The sequence below is a fragment of the Pan troglodytes genome, chromosome 15, assembly GCF_028858775.2.
Source record: "Pan troglodytes isolate AG18354 chromosome 15, NHGRI_mPanTro3-v2.0_pri, whole genome shotgun sequence".
In the NCBI taxonomy this organism is placed as follows: Eukaryota; Metazoa; Chordata; class Mammalia; order Primates; family Hominidae; genus Pan; species Pan troglodytes.
The window spans coordinates 91,599,556-91,623,403 of NC_072413.2; the positions used below are offsets into that span (position 1 = coordinate 91,599,556).

The 23,848-nt window shown below is 40.0% G+C and overlaps 1 protein-coding gene across 20 annotated transcripts in view; it reads left to right on the forward strand.

Annotated features, from left to right (window-relative positions):
- UNC79 (unc-79 homolog, NALCN channel complex subunit) overlaps positions 1–23,848 on the forward strand; it is a 374,208-nt gene that overhangs the window by 257,453 nt on the left and 92,907 nt on the right. For 15 of the 20 annotated variants that reach the window (XM_054666247.2, XM_054666242.2, XM_054666248.2 and 12 more), the window contains 6 exons: positions 2,657–2,814; positions 6,345–6,526; positions 9,557–9,758; positions 12,227–12,406; positions 13,877–13,942; positions 21,794–22,080. In XM_054666247.2, the coding sequence (XP_054522222.1) occupies positions 2,657–2,814; positions 6,345–6,526; positions 9,557–9,758; positions 12,227–12,406; positions 13,877–13,942; positions 21,794–22,080 (1,075 nt within the window). The remainder of the gene's footprint in view (positions 1–2,656; positions 2,815–6,344; positions 6,527–9,556; positions 9,759–12,226; positions 12,407–13,876; positions 13,943–21,793; positions 22,081–23,848) is intronic. The other 5 variants (XM_063793093.1, XM_054666245.2, XM_054666254.2 and 2 more) reach the window with 1 other exon arrangement.

Here is a 23,848-nt window from a genome sequence, read left to right on the forward strand (position 1 = left end):
TGGGAGGACACAAAGCTTTAGAGAATTTGCACATCGTTACACAGCTTATGAATGGCAGGGTTGGGATGAGGTCCCTGTTTGTCTGACTTCCACTTATTTAGATTTAGCATATGGCGTTTAAAAAATCACTCCTTTTCATTCTATAGCTCTAGTATGCCTTCTGAAAAACAGGCAACTGGAGTGGCTCGTACCTCCATAGGCTCTCTGTAAAATGGAGATGGCACGTGTCACTCTTCCCTTCTCTTACCGGTGCAGCATGAGCTATGTAAAGTCACAAATACAGGTGATCCTTGAACAATGGGGAGGTACAAATGCTGACCCCTGTGCTGTTGAAAATCCTTGTCTAACTTTTCTCTTCCCCAAAACTTAACCTCTAATAGCTTACTGTTGACCAGAAGCCTTATGATAACATAAAGATCTCATTGACACATATTTTGTATGTTTTATGCATTATTTATTGTATTCTTACAATAAAGTAAGCCAGAGAAAAGAAAATGTTATTGAGAAAATCATAAGGAAAATGCATTTGCAGTACCATACTGTGTTTATCAATACCGTAAGTTTATGCCATCTGTTTACAAGATGAATTGTCTGTTTGAAATGGTGAGCAGCTGCAGCTGCAGACCTCAAGCTATGGTACATGTCAAGCAATTCAACTTTTCCTAGCAACGTCGTGACTTTTGTCTGCTTTCTGGGAGCACTTCCAGCGTCACTAGTGGCACTTTGTATGGGACCCATGGTGCTATTCATGGTTTACGGTATTGCACTAAACACAATGAAAAAGACGTGAGAACTGCGAGGGATCACTTTTTACTGTGATTTGAATTTACTGGAGAGAGGAACTGCTCACACAGACAGACGACACTTGAGCTCACCTGAATAGCAACAGGAGATGGCTACAAAATTATTACCGTAGTACAGTGTGTACCACAGTTGGTTTTATGCAGTTATGATTTCGTACTGCGTCTTTACATTTGCTTAACATACCTCTCCACTGTGAATGGCGCCATATATGGTCTGTAAATGTTTGTGTGTGTAAGCTTTCATAAATTTTAACTTTTTATAATAGATTCGTGTATAATTTATGGTAGTAAATGTTAAAATAGACTAGTAACTACATATATTTTATACATTCATTACATAACTTTTCCTTTTTTTTTTTTTTTGAGATGGAGTCTCGCTCTGTCACCCAGGCTGGAGTGCAGTGGTGCAATCTCGGTTCACTGCAAGCTCTGCCTCCCGGGTTCACGCCATTGTCCTGCCTCAGCCTCCTGAGTAGCTGGGACTACAGGCGCCCACCACCATGCCCGGCTAATTTTTTGTATTTTTAGTAGAGACGGAGTTTCACTGTGTTAGCCAGGATGGTCTCGATCTCCTGACCTTGTGATCCACCTGCCTCAGCCTCCCAAAGTGCTGGGATTACAGGCGTGAGCCACTGCGCCTGGCCGACATAACTTTTCCTTAAATTTTTTCACTAGTTTTAGGCTACATGGTACATCTGTGAACTTTTTAAAATTGTTGAAAATCTCCTAAAAAAATTCAATATATTTATTGAAAACAATCCATGTATAAGTGGACCTGTACAGTTCAAACCTGTGTTGTTCAAGGGTCAACTGTAGTTTTGATTCTGATATTGACTCTGGAGTCAAATAGAAAACAAAACAAAACAAAACAACTACAAAAACAACCAAAAGGCATACTTTAAATAATTGAAAAAAATGGAAACAATAATGTATTATTACTAAAATATATTATATTCAGAATTATTCCGGTAGAACTTGATAGGAACTTAGCTGAAACTTGCTGAGGTGCAGGATGTTATCAGGGATCTCTTTCTCTGTCTTCTCCTCCTCCTCTTTCTCACTCCCTCCCCATCTCATAGCCCAACTCTGGCTTGGCTTCTTAAATGGAACTAAGTGTTGGCTTCTCCGTTAAGCACAGGCTGTCCCTGTGAGATGGGAAGGAGGGTCATTGGCAGCTGCAGGCTGACATCACCCTTCATTCCTGAGATTTCAGAAGGAGAGAGAGCCTCTTTCTCCCAGAGTGCATAACAGTCCCTGAAATAAGAGTTCTGTTATTCCCATGCTTGGGTCATACGCCTTCTCCTAGCTAATCACTTTATTCAGGGTGTTGACGTTCTTTGATCAGCCTGTTTGTGTTCCCCCTTATGATAGAGAAGGTTGGGGAGCTTGACTGATGACCTGTCTGTTCTTGGAGAGGCTGTTATTAAGAGAAAAAGAGTTGTTCTTTGACATCATAAGAGGCTGGGCAGGCCAAACCAACCAAACTTGCCAGATGCTCACTGTAAGAAAATTTTTAAAAATCACATATTACTCCATCATCCTAACATAACTAATTTTGACTTTGTATATTACTGAACAGTCATTTATTTATATTGCTGAATTTACATTATGCAGATTTTTAAGTTATAAAATGTAATGTTAAGTTAAAGTGCTTTTCTGCAGTGTCACGTTAAGAGGATAGAGCATAGGAAACGTCTGTCAGAGGATTATCCTCTCGTGGATGAGTGTAATTTCACCAAAAGCATCCCTACCCACCGTCTTGTAACTACGCTTGCCATAAATTAAGAGGACAGGATCTTTTTCTGGAAAAGTTGTGATAACTGTCACCACTTTGCTTCTCCTTGATTCCCTAGCCTGTGGAGGGTCGTCAAATCCGAGTTCTCTCAGCTGTCTTCACTGGCAGTCCCTCTTCTCCTCCATGCCCTGTCACTTCCTCATGGTGCTGACATCTTCTGGACAATCATAAATGGCAATTTCAACAGCAAAGACTGGAAGATGAGGTTTGAAGCAGGTACCTCTGTGTTAGCTTAAAACTCATTCTGGGTCACACAGTACACGGGTGTCTGGTCACGGCATCTTTTTTGGCACCTCCTTTCTTGTCCCTTCTTTTTAAAAGGCATTCTCCTGCTGGCTGGTGTCCTTTGGGGGTTCTGCTTTGAGCTTCCTCTCTAAAATAAGAGCATTTTGCAGAGTGGTCCTTAGGGAGGGTGGTCCTGTCTGGGTTTGCATAGGACAGACCCAGCTTATGCCTGTTACCCGAGTGTAGCGATTAACTGCACCCATGTTTACTCCCAAACAGGCACTGGCTTGGATTCAGTCAACCTATGAGTTTACTTGCATCGGTTCCTGGGAATATTTGTTAAAATGCACATTATCTGGCCACATCCTAGAGCTACCGAATCAGAATCTCAGTGGGAGGTGGAGGTGATGCCAGAAATTGAGTTTTTCCTTTTTTTTTTTTTGAGACAGAGTCTTGCTGTGTCGCCCAGGCTGAAGTGCAGTGGCATGATCTCGGCTCACTGCAACCTCTGCCTCCTGAGTTCAAGTAATTCTTGTGCCTCAGCCTCCCAAGTAGCTGGGGCTACAGGTGCATGCTACTACACCAGGCTAATTTTTGTATTTTTAGTAGAGACAAGGTTTCAGTATGTTGACCAGGCTGGTCTTGAACTCCTGACCTCAGGTGATCTGCCCACCTTGGCCTCCCAAAGTGTTAGGATTACAGGCATGAGCCACTGTGCCGGGGCAGAAATTGAGATTTTTAATAAGAGGTTCGAGAATCTCTGCTCTATACCCTTGCCACTGAGGGATCAGGGACCAAGTCTGGTGCAGCTTGGGTATAATTTCCTAGTAAATAGAACAGCAGGTTCTCAGAGTAATGTGGTAAGGAAGGAACCTGGGAGGGTTCTCTTAGCCGCATGTCTGCTGGCCCACTCTCACCCCAATCTGCTAGTAGTTCCATTCTCGGGGTAGCAGGCAGGGTCGGCATGCCACAGTGCGGCTTCTCAGAACAGTTCTGTAGGTTTGTGTCTCAAAAGTTTGGCACAGAAATGGAAGTTTCATCAGTGAGGTAACTATTATACCTTTAGTTCAGTTCCTTAATATATGGCCACTTCAAAACGTTCTTGCTTTTTAATGCCCACAGGAATCTCAGGGGCTAGTTAGTATATATATATGATAGCGCATCATGTTGTGGAGGGTTAGGATTAATCTTCTGAATCTCGGCTCTGGTTATGTTACTTTTCTTTCTTTCCTTTTTTTTTTTTTTCTGTTTGTTTGTTTGTTTTGAGATGGAGTCTTGCTCTATTGCACAAGCTGGAGTGCAGTGGAGTGATCTCGGCTCACTGCAACCTCTGCCTCCCGGGTTTAAGTGATTCTCTTGCCTCAGCCTCCTGAGCAGCTGGGACTACGGGCACCTGCCACCACACCCGGCTAATTTTTGTATTTTTACTAGAGATGGGGTTTCGCCATGTTGGCCAGGCTGGTCTTGAACTCCTGACCCCAGATGATCCACCCACCTTGACCTCCTAAAATGCCGAGATTACAGGCACGAGCCGCTGTACCCAGCCAAGGTCATGTTACTTTTCTATTCAAGAAATTTTAATGGGTTTTTTTTCAATGCCTAGAGAATAAAATTCAGACTCCTTAAACTGCCATTCAGATGGTCTGACTGCAACTGCAGGCAGCCTCATTTCCTGCGCTTCTTTCTACACACACCCTTGCTGTGTTCCCATTGCTTCCTGCCTCCCTTCATCCACGCGGGGGCCATTCTGGGCTCTCCACCTTTCATCCTCTTTCCTTTAAGGCCCTACACAAATGCCACCTCCACATGATCCACCTTCAAATGCCGCCATTGAGGTCCACCTTCTAGGTCCCCCCTGTGGAGAGTGATTTATGTATCCCCGGATCTCCCATAGCATTTTATTTATACCACACTAGAGGCATTTACAGCTTTTTCAAAGTTATATTTCAGCTATAGTTTTACGTGTCTTATCTATTTTAGTCAATTTAACTTTGAGGTCAAGAGTTATGAATGATTCCTCTTTCCATTTACTTCTATCTCCTCCCAAGTGCCTAAGATAGTTTCTTAGTGGTATACATATGTGTGCTTAATATATATATATTTTAAAATAAGCGAATCAGTGAATTTATTGAATAAATTAGATATGTGCTAGGTGCTATGGGAGCAATAGAAAGAAGTGTAAGAGCAGATTGCTGTCCTCAGGAGGCTTCCGGTTTAATTGATGAGATCAAACATAAGCATGTAAGAGGTTGACAAATTATAAAAGGCATAAATATAATCAAGACCACAAAATAAAATATGTCATATAATGAGCACATATTGTGTTCATAGATAGCTCATATTCTGAGCACACAAATGCAATATGTAAATTAATGATATGCAAATGAGTAGTACTTTTACAGGAGTTCATGGGATGGAAAGGCCACTCTAGGAGATCAGAGAAGACTTTACAAAACAGAATTTCAGCAGAGATTCTCTAAGGATGGTAGAATGTCAATAGGAAGAATACTGTAGGCCGGGTGCAGTGGCTCATGCCTGTAATCCCAGCACTTTGGGAGGCCAAAGCAGGCAGATCTCTTGAGGTCAGGAGTTCGAGACCAGCCTGGCCAACATGGTGAAACCTTGTCTCTACTAAAAATACTAAAGTTAGCTGGGCATGGTGGTGCCTGCCTGTAATCCCAGCTACTTGGGAGGCTGAGGCATGAGAATCACTTGAACCCGGGAGACAGAGGTTGCAGTGAGCTGAAATCGTGCCACTGCACTCCAGCCTGGGCAACAGAGTGAGACTCCGTCTCAAAAAAACAAAACAAAACAAACAAACAAAAGAATATTCTAGGCTGTTGCAACAGCTTAAGCAAAATACTGAAACATCTTAATTTGCATTGCACTATATTGCTTTGCTAGCTGTTGTAACTTTTTATAAAGCCATGCTTTAAGTGTGGCTGGAATTGTTTAACATTGATTTGCAGAATAATTAGAAATCTATCAAGTAAGCGTATATTTATAGCATGGAAGAAATAGCTGGCTTTGATAGCCGCAGGAAATGTCTATTTGGTCTGCCATTTCACACCACGACCTGCTAAGAGTAGAGTAGGGGACCAGAACCCAGAGCCAGGACTGGTGGGCACCTCCTACCTCTCTCTGTTATCTGCAGAGCTTCTATGGAATGGCCACAGAAAGAAGCATAGAGACATTTGGAATATTTTGAAATATAGCTGAAAGTTAAACAAAGGGAAAGACCATGAAAAAATTGTAAAAGACAACCCAGAGTTAGATCAAGGCTGCATGGGAAAAAAAAGTTCTGCTCTGAGTAGAAAGAGTCTCTGCTGCACAGATGAAATGGAACACTCGAGATGGTGGTATTAGACTTTCCTGTTGGGATTTAAAGTAAACCATGTGGGAGACCCAGAGTTAACTTTTTGTCTGTGAGTTCAGTTCTCAGACTGGCTAAATAAATGTGTATGCATGTGCGTGTAGGTGTGTGTGTATTTACGTATTTTGCCTTCTCTTTTACATTGCAGTGGAAAAAGTTGCTGTAATTTGTAGATTTCTGGATATTCACTCAGTAACCAAAAACCACCTGCTGAAGTACTCCCTGGCACATGCCTTCTGCTGCTTCCTGACAGCAGTGGAGGATGTCAACCCCGCAGTGGCTACCAGAGCTGGTCTCCTGCTTGACACCATAAAGAGGCCAGCATTGCAGGTGACATGTGATGTGTGTTATCTGCTCCGAAGGTGGTTTGTGTCAGCACTACTAAATCATTGCGTTGTTTGTCACATGTCCTAGTCTGTTTGACCTGCTATAACAGAATACCATAAACTGGGTAGTTTATAAACAACAGAAATTTATTTTGCAGATTGTCTGCCAAGGGCCTGCTGTCTAGTTCATAGATGGGGCCTTTGCTGTGTCTAGGGCCTCTTTCATAAGGGCACTAGTTCCATTCATTAGGGCCCTGCCCATATGACCTAATCATCTCTCAAAGCCCCACCTCCTAATACTATCATATTGGTGATTTAGTTTCAACAGGAATTTGGGGGTGAGGCCCTTGCACACATTTTCAGACCATAGCATCACATATAATATTGATGATGATGATGGAGATTTTTTAACTGGAAGAAATATACCAGAACCACACCTTGCTAAAAGATCCCTTGTTGTTATTTGTTGATGCCACTTTTTTTTTAAGACACAGTCTTACTCTGTTGCCCAGGCTGATCATAACTCTCTGCAGCCTGAAACTCCTGGGCTCAAGTGATCCTCCTTCCTCAGCCTCCTGAATAGCTAGGACAACAGGTATACATCACCACACCCACCTAATTTTTAACTTTTTTTTTTGTAGAGACAGGATCTTGCTATATTGCCCAGGCTGGTCTTGAACTCCTGGCCTCCAGCAATCCTCCCGCTTTGGCCTCCCAGAGTGCTGGGATTATAGGCATGAGCTGTACTGCCTGGCCCATTTGTTGATACTTTCTTTTCAGTCTTTGTTCATATGCTGATATTACTTTGGACAGATGTCATTATTGCATAACGTGTGTGTGTGTGTGTGTGTGTGTGTGTGTGTGTGTGTGTGGCAGATTTTAAAACTAGGTTGGTTTATCTTACACCACTTAGCTAGCTCCTGGGCTGGAGGCCTCTGTTGTTAGAGCCTCGATGCTAACAGAAATCAGATAAATTATAGTTTTTTGCTTTGTTTTGTTTTGAGATAGAGTCTCATTTTCTTGCCCAGGCTGGAGTGCAGTGGTGCGATCTCGGCTCACTGCAACCTCCGCCTCCCGGGTTCAGGTGATTCTCATGCCTTAGTCTCCTGAATAGCTGGGACTACAGGCTTACGCCGCCACGCCTGGCTAATTTTTGTATTTTTAGTAAAGACAGGGTTTTGCTATGTTGGCCAGGCTGGTCTCGAACCCCTGGCTTCAAGTGATTCGCCTGCCTCGGCCGCCCAACGTGCTGGGATTAGAGTCCTGAGCCACCGTTGCGCCTGGCCTGAATTATAATTTTAATCAAAGTAAAACATGAGAAGGTAAATATGCTACCATAACAAAACTTCACAAATTAAAGCCAAAGAGACAAGAAATATGAGACCTGGAGAGAGTGGTATATTTATCTTGTTTGGAACCTTTATTTTTTAGTGGAGACACCAAGTCTCAGAGAGATAATGTGACTTATCAAAGGACACAAAGTGATTTAGTGAGAAAATCAAGATTAGAGCCTCCAAAGTTCTGATCTACTGTTTCTCCATGTTGCATCTGATTTATTATTTTGTTGTTATTATTCAACTAATGATAGCAAGAGCTAACATTCCTCAGATAGCTACTGTGTTTCCAGGGCAGTGTGTTAAAAGTGTCCTGTTATGCATTATCTTATTTAATCCTCACAGTTACCTTTTGTGTGTTCTCATTTTACAGATAGAGATGCTGAGGGTTAGAAAGGTTAAGCCACCTTTTCAGAGTCACATAGCTAGTTATCTGCAGAGGAAATTCAGCACTGATTTATAATACAGTCCACATACTTAAGTGTGTGTGTGTGTGTGTGTGTGTGTGTGTGTGTATGTGTGCATACACTGTCTCCCAATCCAGTGTAAACTTCTTCCTGCATTTTAAGACCAAGAAGCAAGGGCAAGCTTGCACGACCTGAAAGACTGAAGGGTTATGCTGCCTGTGGCACATTCTTTTTTTTGTAAAATCTCCAGCTGACTTCTGAATAGTTCTTCTCTGTTGATCTTACCAGGTACTTCTATGTCCTACCCCTGCTTAGGGCCTGGAACATAGGAGGCACTCATTAGATGACAGCTGAATTAATGAATGGGATGTTTGGATGAATTGCAATTTTTAAATCTCATTCTGTTAAAAAGAGGGGGAATGGTAAACTCAGACACTAGAGGAACAGGTTCTCAGTCCATTCCAACTTTGATTAACATTCTATGTTCCACTCACATTCCAAGAAAACCAGGTGACTTTGCTTTTTTCGGAATCATGAAATTTTGGATTGAAAGTAGATTTCTAGACCATCTTTTTGTGTATTCTAAAATGTAACTTTGAAAGTACGCTTCTCTTAATGACTACAGGCATTAAAACCAGATGCAGCTGGGCGTGGTGGCTCGCGCCTGTAATCCCAGCACTTTGGGAGGCCAAGGCGGGCAGATCACGAGGTCAGGAGATTGAGACCATCCTGGCTAACACAGTGAAACCTCGTCTCTACTAAAAATACAAAAAATTAGCCGGGCGTGGTGGCGGGTGCCTGTAGTCCCAGCTACTTGGGAGGCTGAGGCAGGAGAATTGCTTGAACCCGGGAGGCGAAGGTTGCAGTGAGCTGAGATCCCATCACTGCACTCCAGCCTGGGCGACAGAGTGAGACTCCATCTCAAAAAACAAACAAAGAAACAAACAAACAACAACAACAACAAAAAACCCAGATGCATTGACTTGAGGGTATTTGGATTAAGTGGTTATTATTTAACGCATTAGAAAACCAATAGCATGCATTTAGTTCAGATTTCTGAATAAAAATTCAAGAGATATTCTACAAGGAAGATAAATTCCTCTTCTACATTTTTCTTTCCTACCAAAACTTCCAATCAAAAAAGATTCCAGTGGGATCATTCTACATTATAAGTTTGAATTGAGTAGGCTGCCTTGTTTCATTGACTTTGCCTAGTATATCGGCTTTGAAGTAACTTAGATGTTTATATCTGACTTTCTTCTTTTCTTTTTTTTTTTTTCTCCTCTTTCCCAGGGTCTATGTCTTTGTCTTGACTTCCAGTTTGATACTGTGGTTAAAGACAGACCCACAATTTTGAGCAAGCTTTTACTCTTGCACTTTCTTAAGCAGGATATTCCTGCTCTGAGCTGGGAGTTCTTTGTCAATAGATTTGAGACGCTTTCTTTGGAAGCCCAGCTACATTTGGATTGTAACAAGGAATTTCCTTTTCCTACAAGTAAGTAAAATGAAGAACTTGCTGTAAACCGTTGCAGTTCCCATTGTGCTTGCCTAGACAAACAGAAGACATTGGCATGTCGTTTAATTCCTCTACAGAGGATGCCTTGACCTCATGCACTCAATTCATTAAATGATTATTGAATAGCTGCTGTAGTAATCCATAGATTTAAGCATATCCTGGCATTCCAAAATCAGAATTCTTTTCATTTCCTTGACCTATGATAACCATTTATGACTGTGTGTTCCCTAAATATGATTCAGTCATTATGTTTATAACATTTGTGAGCAATTTTAGGAAGCATATTTGCACCTTGCAAACTCACTCTTGCATACTTTCTAAATTTCAATAGTTTTGGGGACATAGGTGGGTTTTGGTTACATGGATAAGTTCTTTAGTGGTAATTTCTGAGATTTTGGTGCACCCGTCACCTAAGCATTGTACATTGTACCCAATGTGTAGTCTTTTATCCCTCACCCCCCTTCCACCCTTCCCCCCAAAGTCCCCAAATTCCATTCTGTCATTCTTATGTCTTTGCATCCTCATAGCTTAGCTCCCACTTACAAGTGAGAACATACAATATTTGGTTTTCCACTTCTGCATTACTTCACTTAAAATAATGTTCTCCAACTCCATCCAGATTGCTGTGAATGCCATTATTTCATTCTTTTAAATGGCCAAGTAGTATTCCACGGTACATATGTATACCACATTTCCTTTATCCACTTGTTGATTAATGGTCATTTAGGCTGGTTCCATATTTTTGCAATTGTGAATTGTGCTGCTATAAACATGCATGTGCAAATGTCTTTTCCTATAATGACTTCCTTCCCTCTGGGTAGAGACCCAGTAGTGGGATTGCTGGATCAAATGGTAGTTCCACTTTTAGTTCTTTAAGGAATCTCCATACTGTTTTCCAAAGTGATTGTACCAATTTACACTCCTACCAACAGTGTAAAAGTGTTCCCTTTTTACCACATCCCCACCAATATCTGTTATTTTTGGATTTTTAAATTACGGCATTCTTGCAGGAGTAAGGTGGTATCTCATTGTGGTTTTAATTTGCATTTCCCTGATAATTAGTGATGTTGAGCATTTTTTCATATGTTTGTTGGCCGTTTGTATATCTTCTTTTGAGAATTTTCTATTCATGTCCTTTGCCTACTTTTTGATGGGATTATTATTATTATTTTGCTGATTTGTTTGAGTTCCTTATAGATTCTGGATATTAGTCCTCTGTCAGATGCATAGTTTGCGAATATTTTTCCCCATTCAGTGGGTTGTCTGTTTACTCTGCGGATTATTTCGTTTGCTGTGCAGAAACTTTTTAGTTTAATTAGGCCCCATCTGTTTATTTTTGTTTTTGTTGCATTTGCTTTTGGGTACTTGGTCATGAACTCTTTGCCTAAGTCAATGTCTAGAAGAGTTTTTCTGATGTTGTCTTCTAGAATTTTTATGGTTTCAGATCTTAGATTTAGCCTTTGATCCATCTTGAGTTGATTTTTGTATAAGGTGAGATACGAGTATCCAGTTTCATTCTTCTAGATGTGGCTTGCCAATTATCCCAGCACCATTTGTTGAATACAGTGTCCTCTCCCCACTTTATGTTTTTATTTGCTTTGTTGAAGATCAGTTGGCTGTAAGTATTTAGCTTTGTTTTTGGGTTCTCTATTCCATTCCATTGGTCTACAAGCCTATTTTAATACAAGTACCATGCTGTTTTGGTAACTATAGCCTGTAGTATAGTTTAAACTCCAGGAATGCGATGCCTCCAGATGCATTCTTTTTGCTTAGTCTTGCTTTGGCTATGTGGGCTCTTTTTTTGGTTCTGTAGGAATTTTAGAATTGGTTTTCTAGCTCTGTGAAGAATGATGATGGTACTTTGATGGGAATTGCATTGAATCTGCTGCCCAGGCTGATGTGTAGTGGTGTCATCATAGCTCACTGCAACCTCCAACTCTTGGGCTCAAGCAATCCTCCCAGCTAATCTTCCTGAGTAGCTAGGACTATGGGGGTGAGCCACCATACCTGGCTAATTTTTCCTTTTTTGTAGAGATGGGGGTCTTGCTATATTGCCCAGGCTGGTCTCAAACTCCTGGCCTCAAGGGATCCTCCCACCATGGCCTCCCAAATTACTTAGGATTACAGGCATGAGCCACCACACCTGGCCTCTTGCTTAGTTATTAATCAGTTACCTACAGCTCTGAATAGGTGGAGAAAAGACTTTTGTCACTCAACTATCCAATGATAACAAAATTAGGTAATTTAATCTTGTGGTCTAAGCAGAAAAAAAATCATGATAGGCAATAGTCATTTTTGTATGTAGCACTCATCATAGAGGGAGATGTATATCCATGAAAAATGTATTTTAATATTGAAACTCTACACAGATGGATTGTTTTAGACTAGGTGGATTACAAAGCCCTATGTAAAGGAGAGTGATACTCTCTTTAATTCCTTTTGCAAAGCCATCACTGCTGTGAGGACCAATGTTGCTAACCTCAGCGATGCAGCCTTATGGAAGATCAAGAGAGCTCGCTTTGCAAGAAACCGCCAGAAGAGTGTACGTTCCCTGAGGGACAGCGTGAAAGGGCCTGTGGAATCCAAGAGGGCGCTCTCCCTCCCTGAGACCCTGACCTCCAAAATTCGTTGAGTATCTTCTTTCATCCTTCCGTTAAATCTGTTTAATGTCTTTCTGAGGCTGATTTGTCTTGTTGAATGTTCACAGAGAGTATAGCATGTTTAGCAAACTGAGTTTGTTCAATAAGTTTGGCTTTCAGATTCCCTAGAGAATCACCTCAGGGGTATAAATGCCTAGGGTTGCTTTTCATAGTTTGCTGGGGTAGCAAAGCCCTGATCCAACAGTAGATGTTTTTGAAATGTAAAAGGCAGCAAATGCATTGATGCTTGGCATGCAACTTGGAAGAAACATTTGCTCCTAAGTCCTAGGACACCAAAGTTTGCACCACCAGCCTTGTATCTTAAGAGCTTTCTGAATAAGACTTAGACAATAAGACCTATCATGGCTAAGGAGGGACAGTTGAAATTTGGAATGTATTTTTTTTTTCATGTCTGATAGAAGCAGCCACACAAGCCCCCTAAGACAAACCAATAATAATGATTGCTTTTGAAATAGAGAAATCGGGCTGAGAAATTGAATTTCTGCTCATCTTCACCAGATAATTTATAAATAAAAATAAGCTTCATTGCCAATATTTTTAAAAAGACCATATATACTTGCTCTATAAAAGGTCTTTCTTTATATTATAGTTTTAAAGAGAATAAAATTTTCCTTAAATTACCAAATGACTAGATAAACTCTAATGATTAGTAATGACTCATGAAGGACAAATAATTAAAAATTCATTACTAAATCACCATACTAATGAATATGTTTAAATATATTACTAACTTGTATTAAATGATTTAATCTTTAAATAATCACTGTGAAGTAAATAAAATAATGACCCAAAACCTATTTCTTATCCTGTCAGAAGTTGAAAGGTCTGTTTTTCATTGGCATTTATTAGAATACAGCCTTATATAACATAACCATTTATAATCATAAATCTGATTTGATTTTATTCATTACATTTTCTCTATTTTATGACAAGCTATGGAAATGTGTTCTTTTAAACTTTGGGAGAGTTAAGTATGAATGAAAGTTCTTTAAGTAATCAATAACCCAGTTTTTCAGGGAGCAAAGGTAATCACAGGTGATCATTTAAGAATAGCCAGTGGTAGTGCTAGGCCCCAGGTGAAACTGTTTAAATCCTAGAAACCAATACCTAGATTAAATAAATAACAAATTTTATATGAGTTTCCCAGCTCTATTTATATCCTAACTGATAAGTTTAGAATAGAAAGTTTATTTATTGTTATTTCTTGTTCATTAATTCACATGACAATTTTGAAGATGAAGTAACATTGAAGGATGTTCTTATGGTTCAGATAAAAACTGCAAAACGTTTGTTACATAAACAACTTTTATGTGATGTTAATTCAAATAGAAAAATGAAACCTGCCCCTACTATCCCACAAAGTTAGCACTGAGTATATTTTCTAGGCTCCAGTTGTCTGTAATGCTTATTTAAATAGAGTTGTTGTTGATTTTTAAGCTATGAGGTTGACCAGGCATGAGCAGTCTGCTCCAGCTCTCGGTGGGACACCCGAACAGACGCCAGGTGGGTACTTCTGACATTGAAGGGCCATGTACAAGTGTCTATCACAGGTGGACAAGGTAGAGAATGCGGTGTCTCTAACTGGACCAGGGTGATATACCTAGGATTTGCAAGCTCAAAAGGGTCTTACCCCAGATGTTCAAGTGTTTGAGCCCCTGATATGGCAATTCTTTCCATTTTGATATTAACAGATGACTTTTGATTCCATTAACTTTTGGTCCAGTAAGAAGCATCATATCACCTGAGTCTGTACCTTCCCCAGAGAGCCAGTATGACTAGAGCTATCCATAGTATTTATATTTGTATGTGTCTTTACACATAGAAATATTTTGTTCATATATATCTGCTATAGGAAAACCATACATTTCATTTACATTTTAAAAGGTTATACATTTGAACCACTGTCATCCGCTCATCCCCTTAGCCATTCCTGATTCTTTGCAACTCTACATGCATTTCTGTTTCTCAGAGAAAGGAGAATTTCCTCTGTTTGGAGGACCATAGCATGATACAGTTTAATGATCATTTGATGTTCTGTGATATATTACAATTTATCATGAAGTAGCCTAAGAGGGCATTGGCAAGGAGATTCCACACGAATCGTGCCGTGACTCACTGGGAAGATTGTGAAGGTTCCGAATACCTGCTTATTAGTCAAAAACAAATTTGGTAACTCCCACCTATGTATCATGCTATAGAACATTTGAGTTTTCATCTAAGACTACTAGTTTTAAGATAAATGTTTCAGAATGGTACAGACATTCTCAGAAGGAAAATTTCAAGTAAGGAGACTTTAAAGATCATTATGTTTTATAAAAAGGACGTTTGAAAGAGAGGGAGTCCGAAGTGGGAGGGGAGAGAGAAAATCCCAGAGATCATCCAGGCAGACAGCAGATGGTGGCCAAAGTCTTTTCTCTTTTAAAATTGATGAGAAAAAAGGAATAGCAAACATTTGGTAGAGTCCCTCTACCTTGCCTTACACATCGCTCATGTACGCTACTGTGCTGTGATTTTTTTTAAAAGAATAAAAATAAGAACTTCTGATTCAAAGCTTCATTAGAAATATGAAATCCATGCAGTTCCCCTTCAGTGAGGCATTTTTGAGATTGTTCTTAGTCAGTTTCATAAATTATCTTTATTTTACTCTAGCTTGTCTCTTTGTCTTAAAGCTTAGCTGAGAAGCTAGTCTTTCATGATAATTATCCGTTTTAACAATCCAACCCAAGAAGTCCCCTCACATCTCTGTGGGAAAACATGTACATGTGTTTCTCGCAGTTAAAAAAAGTCTTCAGGCATCTAATTATTCCACCAAAAGTGGCCAGATGGAAAAGAGGCAGATAACAGCATTGTTTAAATTAAATATGAAGCTAAAGCTTCAGGAAAGGTAATTTACATGACACCATCATAAGCAAAACTTGCTTAGATATGGAAATAGCTGGCTCAGTTTATAAGGCAATTTCAAACTACTGTAGGGTTCCATTTTTGCATTATTATTTACTGGGCCCTGACTGTTTCTAACTTGGAAGCAAGGACATGCCAGATTTATCATAAGATTGTGGAGAATGGTTTAAGACAGTAATTAAATGGAAACTGAAGAACTTGCTACTTAACGAACATACTTTTTTTGATCCAAGTAATGAGCTCCTCTTTGCGGACCTCTTATTGATTAGACTTGAAATAAAGCAGATTCCCCTTTATACAACAAGATTTAAATTTAATTGCTGTTTAGGTTGAACTTTTTGGCAGTGGATTTACAATTTATGACTCTCTGATCTTAACCTTTACATGATACCCACAGAAAATGGAATAGAAAATTCTGTTTTCTATAGAAAGTATACTCTGCAAGGTTTGCAGAGAGTCACATTCCTCTATGACTTTTCAAATCAAAGGCTTTGTGCATCTAAATAAAATTCATAGAATCTTATAGCTGAAACATTAGTGATGTGTTAACAGTCTCATTTTATAGAGGAAGAAACTGATTCTCACAAAAGAACAAGCTTGTTGGTGACTGATCTGGGTCTCAAGCCCAGAGGTCCTGAGCTCTGTAACAAGGCAAGTAACTGCCCGTAGGAATTCAGCACCTTCATTTCATCCTAATTGATGGGATACACAATCTTTTTAACTGCTAATCTACAATTTGTATGATTAGACATAAGGAGTACTTTCACTGGTGCTGTAAGAACCAGGAAATTTTGTCTTCTTATATTTAGAATACTGATGAAGATTAATTGAATAGAATGCAGCAATTATTATGTTATATAAGCACAATACTGAACTAATGGTATCAATCCCATGTGAACATAGGGTGCTTAATTATATCATGTTCCTCATCGCCTGGAACACATAATTAAACAATAATAGGTATGTAATAATGATAATCCTTCCTGTATATATAGTATCTCTTTACTTACAGGAAAACTAATGTAGTGAGGGATTAAGTGATTCTGCTTTGGTGATTGCTTAAGGTCACATATGACTAACTAGTTAGGATCAGAACTGATGCTGACATTTAAGGGATTTGGCTTTCTTTCTTTCTACCACAACTACCTCTTGATGAACTGGTCTTAGGGTATTTCTGCCCTGTGGGACGTGAGGACACCAGTCTGGTTATGGAGTTGGCCTGGGCTTTCAGGCCTGCTACAGAGTGGCTTAAGGCCATGAGTGTCCAGACCAAAAGACTTTGCCAGTTAGGACCCCAGATTGGTCCAGAGCTATCCCCATCTCTCGTGGGACTCGCGTACTCCAAGTTCTGCCTCAGCCTGCAGAGAAACCTGGAGATCTCTTGGCCTGCATTTGTATCCATAAGAGAAGGTGCCCAGTACTAGTTAGGATCAATAAAGCACTCTTGCATTGACCTTTCCTGTCTCGTTAGTGTCCCAGCCTAGAATTCCAAATAGCTTTTCTTTGGGCTCTTTCTTTCTACAGATGGTTTATGATTCACTTCTTCACTAACTTGCAAAATGCCTATTGACCATTAAGATCCAGTTGTACAGTTGTACAGTCAGAGTACAGTTGTTTTTATAGGAATACTCTTGTTTGAAGATATGTTTTTGGGAAGTGACAATTTTTGTTCAACAAATATTACAAATACTTTTTTTGAGATGGGGTCTTGCTATGTGGCTCAGGCTGGTCTTGAGCTTCTGGGCTCAAGGGATCCTCTCACCTCAGCCTCCCGAGTAGCTTGGATCAGAGGTGTGTGCCACAAATGCTTGTTCAACAAATATTTATTTTTCACCTGCTGGACTAGGAAATACGAAGAATACAAAGGTGCTTCGGAAATTTTTATACTCTTAACTTGCTTACGGCCAAGTAAGGGATATTAAGTATGAACATCAGTAAACTCTCATCTTGAGTGAAAGTGACAGTACGTAGGATGAGTCATGTCAAATGCAAAGGGAGGGGAGCTTTCTACCAGCTGGAGACATCAGGGAAGGTCTCATGGACAGGTGGCTTTTCAGCCAGGCTTGATTGGTGGATGAGACATAAACACATGATAATAGGATGTGGAACAGGAAGGAGAAAAGGCAGGGATGGGGATCATAGGAGGATATGAAGCTAGCCACTGCCCCAGCTTTCCAGCCCTGCTGTGGATGTGTGCACACACAAGGGAAAACTGAGGTAAGGAAGCAGGGAGATGAGCGAGGCAGTGTAGTGAGAGCTGCCTGTGGAATGGAACCTCATTTATAGTGCTTACTCATTGGCTGCCCTGGACCAAGTGCAGAGTAAGCTCATGGAGGGATCCTTTCTTCCTCTACCTAATTGTCACTTGTTGGTTTGGCAGAGGGGTCAGTGAGTCAGTTCACATAGAGAAACGTTCCAATATTCCTGCTGCTTTGGGACTTTATCAATTTTTCTCTTATACAGAATGTAAGCTCTGACATATTTATTTGAGTTTAGTACACTTTGACAGACATTTATGTATAATAAGTATCTACTATATGTCAGACATTGGCCCCTATTCTGTGAGGGATATAAAGATGGATAAAATATGTCATTTGCCTTCAAGAAGCCTATGTTCTTATTGGAGTATTAAGGCAAATGAATACACAAAATGTTCTGCCTTGCATAATTGTCATTGGCCACATGGGAGTTAGGAAAATGCTAAAGGAAATTTTCCTCCATTCTTTTTTTCTCTCCTGTCTTCCCTCCTTTCTTGTCCTTAGAAATTTAAAGAATTTAGGGATCACATCCAATTGCTGAGAGGAATATTGGGTATATCTAATAAGAATGGCTTTTGGAGACCAGTTTATAGCACAAAATTGTTGGGGGAGGGTAGAGAACCACCTTGCAAGGTGAAGAGAGCACCATGAGCAAAGGAGCAAAGAGGGAAAAACGTTGGCTCCATTCTGAGATCCACGAGTAGCCCAGCTTGTAAGAACGTTGACCATTTCGGGTGAAATAATAGGAGATAAGTCTGGAAAAGCAGATCCTGATCCTGCCTGGTTTCAAATCATCTGAATAAATAATGTTGTATTACACTTTGGAGTTTCAATCAGTTACACAGCTCTGTGGGCAGATTGTCATGGAATCAGTCCACATTAAAGGTATGGTAGGAATAGCTCTGCCTCCATAATTATAATTATAAATATATTTTCTCTTTATAGAAAATATAAAGTCAGACCCTTTAACATGTTAAATCTCTATGGTTAGGACAGATATAGGAATTTCACAGACTAGAATTCAATACTATTAAGCGTTTTGTTTTCTTAGAGAAAATGCTTCTAGGCATTTAGTTTTGAAATGGAAATTTCGTACCTTTTCTAGGTTAAAACATTAATATTGTCTTTATCGATGGAGAACATTTCAGCTTATCCACAACTCATTTTTCTTAGGGATTTGATTAAGGTAACTTGTCTTTATGAAGAGTGCACCAGTCACAAGCTTACTCTATTTCAAAGAGAGTCAATAAACGAAGTGCAGATTTGCAAAGCCCACTCTGGAGGGGTAAATTATTAGAATAAAAAGAGATTAAAATTTTTTTTATGCAAAAGTTTCCATAAACATCCTTTTTTCAGTACATTTGTTAAAGATTACTCATTACTTGCTATTCAGGGAAAGCAGCAAACTTAAGATCAGTGAAAATGATCTAGTGAGATGGGCATATATGAAATGACAGTCATCAGGAAAATATGATGTGATGGGAAAACTCAGGGTTGCACATTGTTTAGAAACATGCCCACTTGTAATGAGAAGAAGAGTTTTTAAATATTTAAGCTGAAGTCTGATGGTCTATTTTCTAGACTTGAATTGGGATGGAAGGAAACAGGGGCAGGGTCCCAACTGGGCCTTGCTGGGAGCTCCCTTTCTTCTGTGTTGAGGTCCCTTGATTCTCAGCACTATAAAACAAAGGAGCAACTTCCTCTCATACACTCTCCAGTTCCAATTTTTAGCTTTGGGACTTTGGAGTTGAGCCAGTGTGGACATGAGGTGGCTGAGCAGGACTGAGTGATACATGTTCTCTTCAACCTTGCACCCCAGAGCTAAAAGGAGTTGAAGACTGAAGCTATATTGTAACAGCCATTACTTGCTGCCACAATAACATTGAACCCTGCAGGGAACCCTGTCATATTCTTGGCCCAAACATGTCCAAAGCAATAATGGCCTTCTAGTTGTAAAGTAATACTCTAGTGGAAAAACAAATCTAGAGTAAATATTTTTCTTTTCTTTTCTTTCTTTCTTTTTTTTTTTGAGACAAGGTCTTGCTTTGTTGCCCAGGCTGGAGTAGAGTGGCATGATCACAGCTCACTGCAGCTTCAACTTCCCAAGCTCACGTGATCCTCCTGCCTCAGCCTCCCGAGCAGCTGGGACTACAGGTGTGCACCACCATGTCCAGCTAATTTTTGTATTTTTTGTAGAGACCAGGTCTTGTCATGTTGCCTAGGCTGGTCTCAAACTCCTGGGCTCAAGTGATTCTCCCACCTCGGCCTCCCAAAGTGCTGGGATTACAGATGTGAGCCACTTTGCCCAGCCTGAGTAAACTATTTTTCAATGCTGAAGAAATAGCCCTGTAAACTTTTTCTATTTTGCCTTACAAGGATTTACATAGGTATTGTATTTGGTCAAATCATATATTATGAACCACATGCTGTGATGCTTCACCTTTCTAGCCTCTCATTGAAATAGGGTGTTCCACATACATTGATTTTTTTCCTGATGCATGCCTAATAAGTAATTATAATATTAACAATTTATTGATCACCCTGCATGTGAAACACTGTAATAAACAAATTCTTAGGTTTTATTTGAATAATTTTTGATAAAAAGTTTCTCTAAAGTGCATCGTACATACTCATTCCTTCATGAACAGATTCTATGAGACAGAAAAGTGTGAGTGTCCTGGAATCATACTAAAGTGTGTCAGATGGTTTTCTCTGTATTAGAGGCTCTTACACTAAGCTGCCTCTGTTGCCTCTTCACTTACTGTCAACTATCCCTTCTCAGCAGTTCACGTTTGAACAGACCAACATTCATCTGATTGTCTGGGAAACTCGACAACTAAGCTTGTTACCTTATGTGCAGGTCTGAACTGGTAAATTCCGAATTTGACCTTCATGCTCCTATCCCAGAGAAAAAGTATTTGGGCTTGAGATAGCAAATTTCTGCAATTCCCAGAAACATTTCTTATGCCTCGCTTCTCTTGGCTGTGTCCTGGAAGGCTGAGATTTTGCCAAATTAACTGAGGAGTTAATAGGTATAAATTACTGCCTAACTCTTTGTTGCATCCTTTATACCATAATTATAATGGGTGTAACCAAGGCTTCGTTTATAATGGTTTGTAACCAAAGCTTGTCATCATTTAGTAGAATGTTTCCTTGCAGAATGAGAGATGAGAATGCCAGTGTGCTGATCTAACCCACCAGACAAAACATTTGTTTTCAATTTAGAAATTCTAATGTTGCTTATTAAAAAAAAAGGACAAGAGTATTTTGAATAATCCCCAAACCATAAATATAGAAGAGCAAATATCAGTCTTCCTTCTCCCAAAGTCCTGAACCAAACCTGATAAGAAGGGGCAGAAGAACAAAGAGAGACAAGGTAACTTCTGACTTTGAAAAATAACAGAGAAAGTCAATGTCAGGGAGCTGCTCAGATGCTGTTATTTACTAGGTTAAGAGGAGGCCAAGGGCGAAGGTATTTTTTCTTTCCATGTGAACTTTCCGCTCACCTTCATGTGGTGTTTTTCTGTTTTTAAAAGTTCATGCTTCGCTCTCTTTCTGTTTGTGTCCTCTCCCTTCCTTGTATGTTTCTCATGACATACAGCAGGGCTTATAATTTGCTATTTATAATTTTGACTATTTCATTAAAAGAGTACCTATTGCTAATATCTCAGGGTTTGGAAAAGATTTGTTTTTTGCACTAGCTGATTAATGAACATAACTAAATTGAGATAATAATTTAAACAAAATAACCCAGTGGTTTTGCCCTCAGTGGATTTTAGACTATAATGTTTTGTAGTTATTCTTACATGCTTATTTTACAAAGCTAGAAGGGAAACTTCCTTTATCACTGAGGATAAAACTTTGCCAACATATTAAAAAATTTGCTAAATGCAAAATTTATGTAGGCATTTGTCTTGCTGTTTCAGGATAATATTGCTTCATAGCACCCTATTTTTATTCCCATTCCCTAATTCTCCCAGATTACTTGGTTGTTGATGAATACAATAACTTTCACCCCTGGACTAGGGCTCTGCCTACTAGGCCATATTGTGCCTTTAAGTTTCTTAAAGTCTGTCTGGAGCAGAAAATTTTGTAGACGCAGAAACAAGGGTGCCTTATCAATATCTAAGAGAGATTTTAGTGTCACTTCACTTGTGAGCGAGCCACCCACTGACAGCCTTTCTTCTACTGACAGGACAACAATCTCCTGAGAATGACAACACCATCAAGGACCTGCTCCCAGAAGACGCTGGGATCGACCACCAGACAGTTCACCAGCTGATTACAGTGCTCATGAAGTTCATGGCCAAGGATGAAAGCAGCGCCGAGTCAGACATCAGCAGTGCAAAGGCCTTCAACACGGTCAAGCGACACCTGTACGTCTTACTCGGCTATGACCAGCAGGAAGGTTGCTTCATGATTGCACCTCAAAAAATGCGCCTGTCAACTTGCTTTAATGCATTCATTGCAGGAATTGCCCAAGTAAGTGTAATAACAGCTTTCAGAAGTCACAACTTTATACTTTTAGTAGAAGCAAGGCATTACATACCATGTAGCCAACGTTGGTTCAGCATAAAGGTTTGTACAAATTGCTTGGTATTATGCAGGAGTATGTGGAGGGGAATGTGAACATTAGTAAGAATTGGGAGCCTGGCTGAGGAATAGTGAGACAGAGAATGACAGAGAGAGAGACTGTGTGCGTGTGTGTGTGTGTGTGAGAGAAAGATGCTAACCTTGTAGCATATGAAGAGTGTCTGTACCTTGATATGATAGTTACATAATCATTTTACTATATTTGGTTTCTTTTTTTTTTTTTTGAGATGGAGTCTCGCTCTGTTGCCCAGGCTGGAGTGCAGTGGTGTGATCTCAGCTCGCTGCAAGCTCCGCTTCCCGGGTTCACGCCATTCTCCTGCCTCAGCCTCCCAAGTAGCTGGGACTAAAGGCGCCCGCCACCACGCCCAGCTAATTTTTTATATTTTTAGTAGAGATGGGGTTTCATCGTGTTAGTTAGGATGGTCTCGATCTCCTGACCTCGTGATCCGCCCATCTCGGCCTCCCAAAGTGCTGGGATTACAGGCGTGAGCCACTGCGCCCGGCCAGTATATTTGGTTTCTAGATCACTGTGCTTATTTTTTTTCAATTCCTAACCAAAAATACTTAAATTTGGTTTGTTAATTCTATGTTAGAAATTATAATTTTAGTTTATATTAATTTCAATTGTATCTTACTGAAGAAATCTTTCCAGTTAGAAGGAGGTTCTAATATTCACATGTTCCAATACTTTGTTTGGTGTAAAACAGCTAAATTTGGAGCTACGTAAAGCCTTGTTTTCTCTGTGTGTTTCAGCTACTTTCCATTTGGTATTACACACTCAAATTTACATTTATCTATTAAAATTGCCATTTTATCAAACATTTTCATGCACAGTAAAAAAAAAAAAAAAGAATTGGTAGCCTGGTATCATCAAGGGAGCATGGGAGATTTTTTTCCTTTTGTAAAATGTACATACAATTTGCCATTTTAACAGTTTTAAGTGTACAGTTCAGTGGCATTGAGTAATTTTATGTTATTGTGTAACCATCACAAGCATCCATCCTCAGAACTTTTTTATCATCCTAAACTGAAACTCTGTACCCATTAAACAATAAGAGAGTATAGGCTTTTTTGTTTGTGTGGTTTTATTTTTATTTATTTATTTATTTATTTATTTTGAGACGGAGTCTCGCTGTGTCACCAGGCTGGAGTGCAGTGGCGCAATCTCGGCTCACTGCAAGCTCCGCCTCCTGGGTTCAGGCCATTCTCCTGCTTCAGCCTCTGGAATAGCTGGGATCACAGGCGCCCGCCACCACGCTCAGCTAATTTTTTTGTATTTTTAGTAGAGACGAGGTTTCACCATGTTGGTCAGGCTGGTCTTGAGCTCCTGGCCTCAAGTGATCCACCCACCTTGGCCTCCCAAAGTGCTGGAATTACAGGCATGAGCCACGGCGCGCCCGGCCACTGTTTGTGTGGTTGAAAAAAAAAAAAAAAATCCTCTTCCTTTTTTGGCTTCAGGTGGAGAGAGTTGAATTAATCATACAACTTAACTTTATGCCACACCATCATCACTGGCTTTTCCATGTGCATCTGCTCCTTCTAACTGCTGTATTGCATGCCATGGTGGACAGACACCATACTTCACTCATCCATTCCCCTAGTGATGGACTCATATTGCTCCCAATGCCTCACTACCCCAAACAGTTCAGTAATAAGC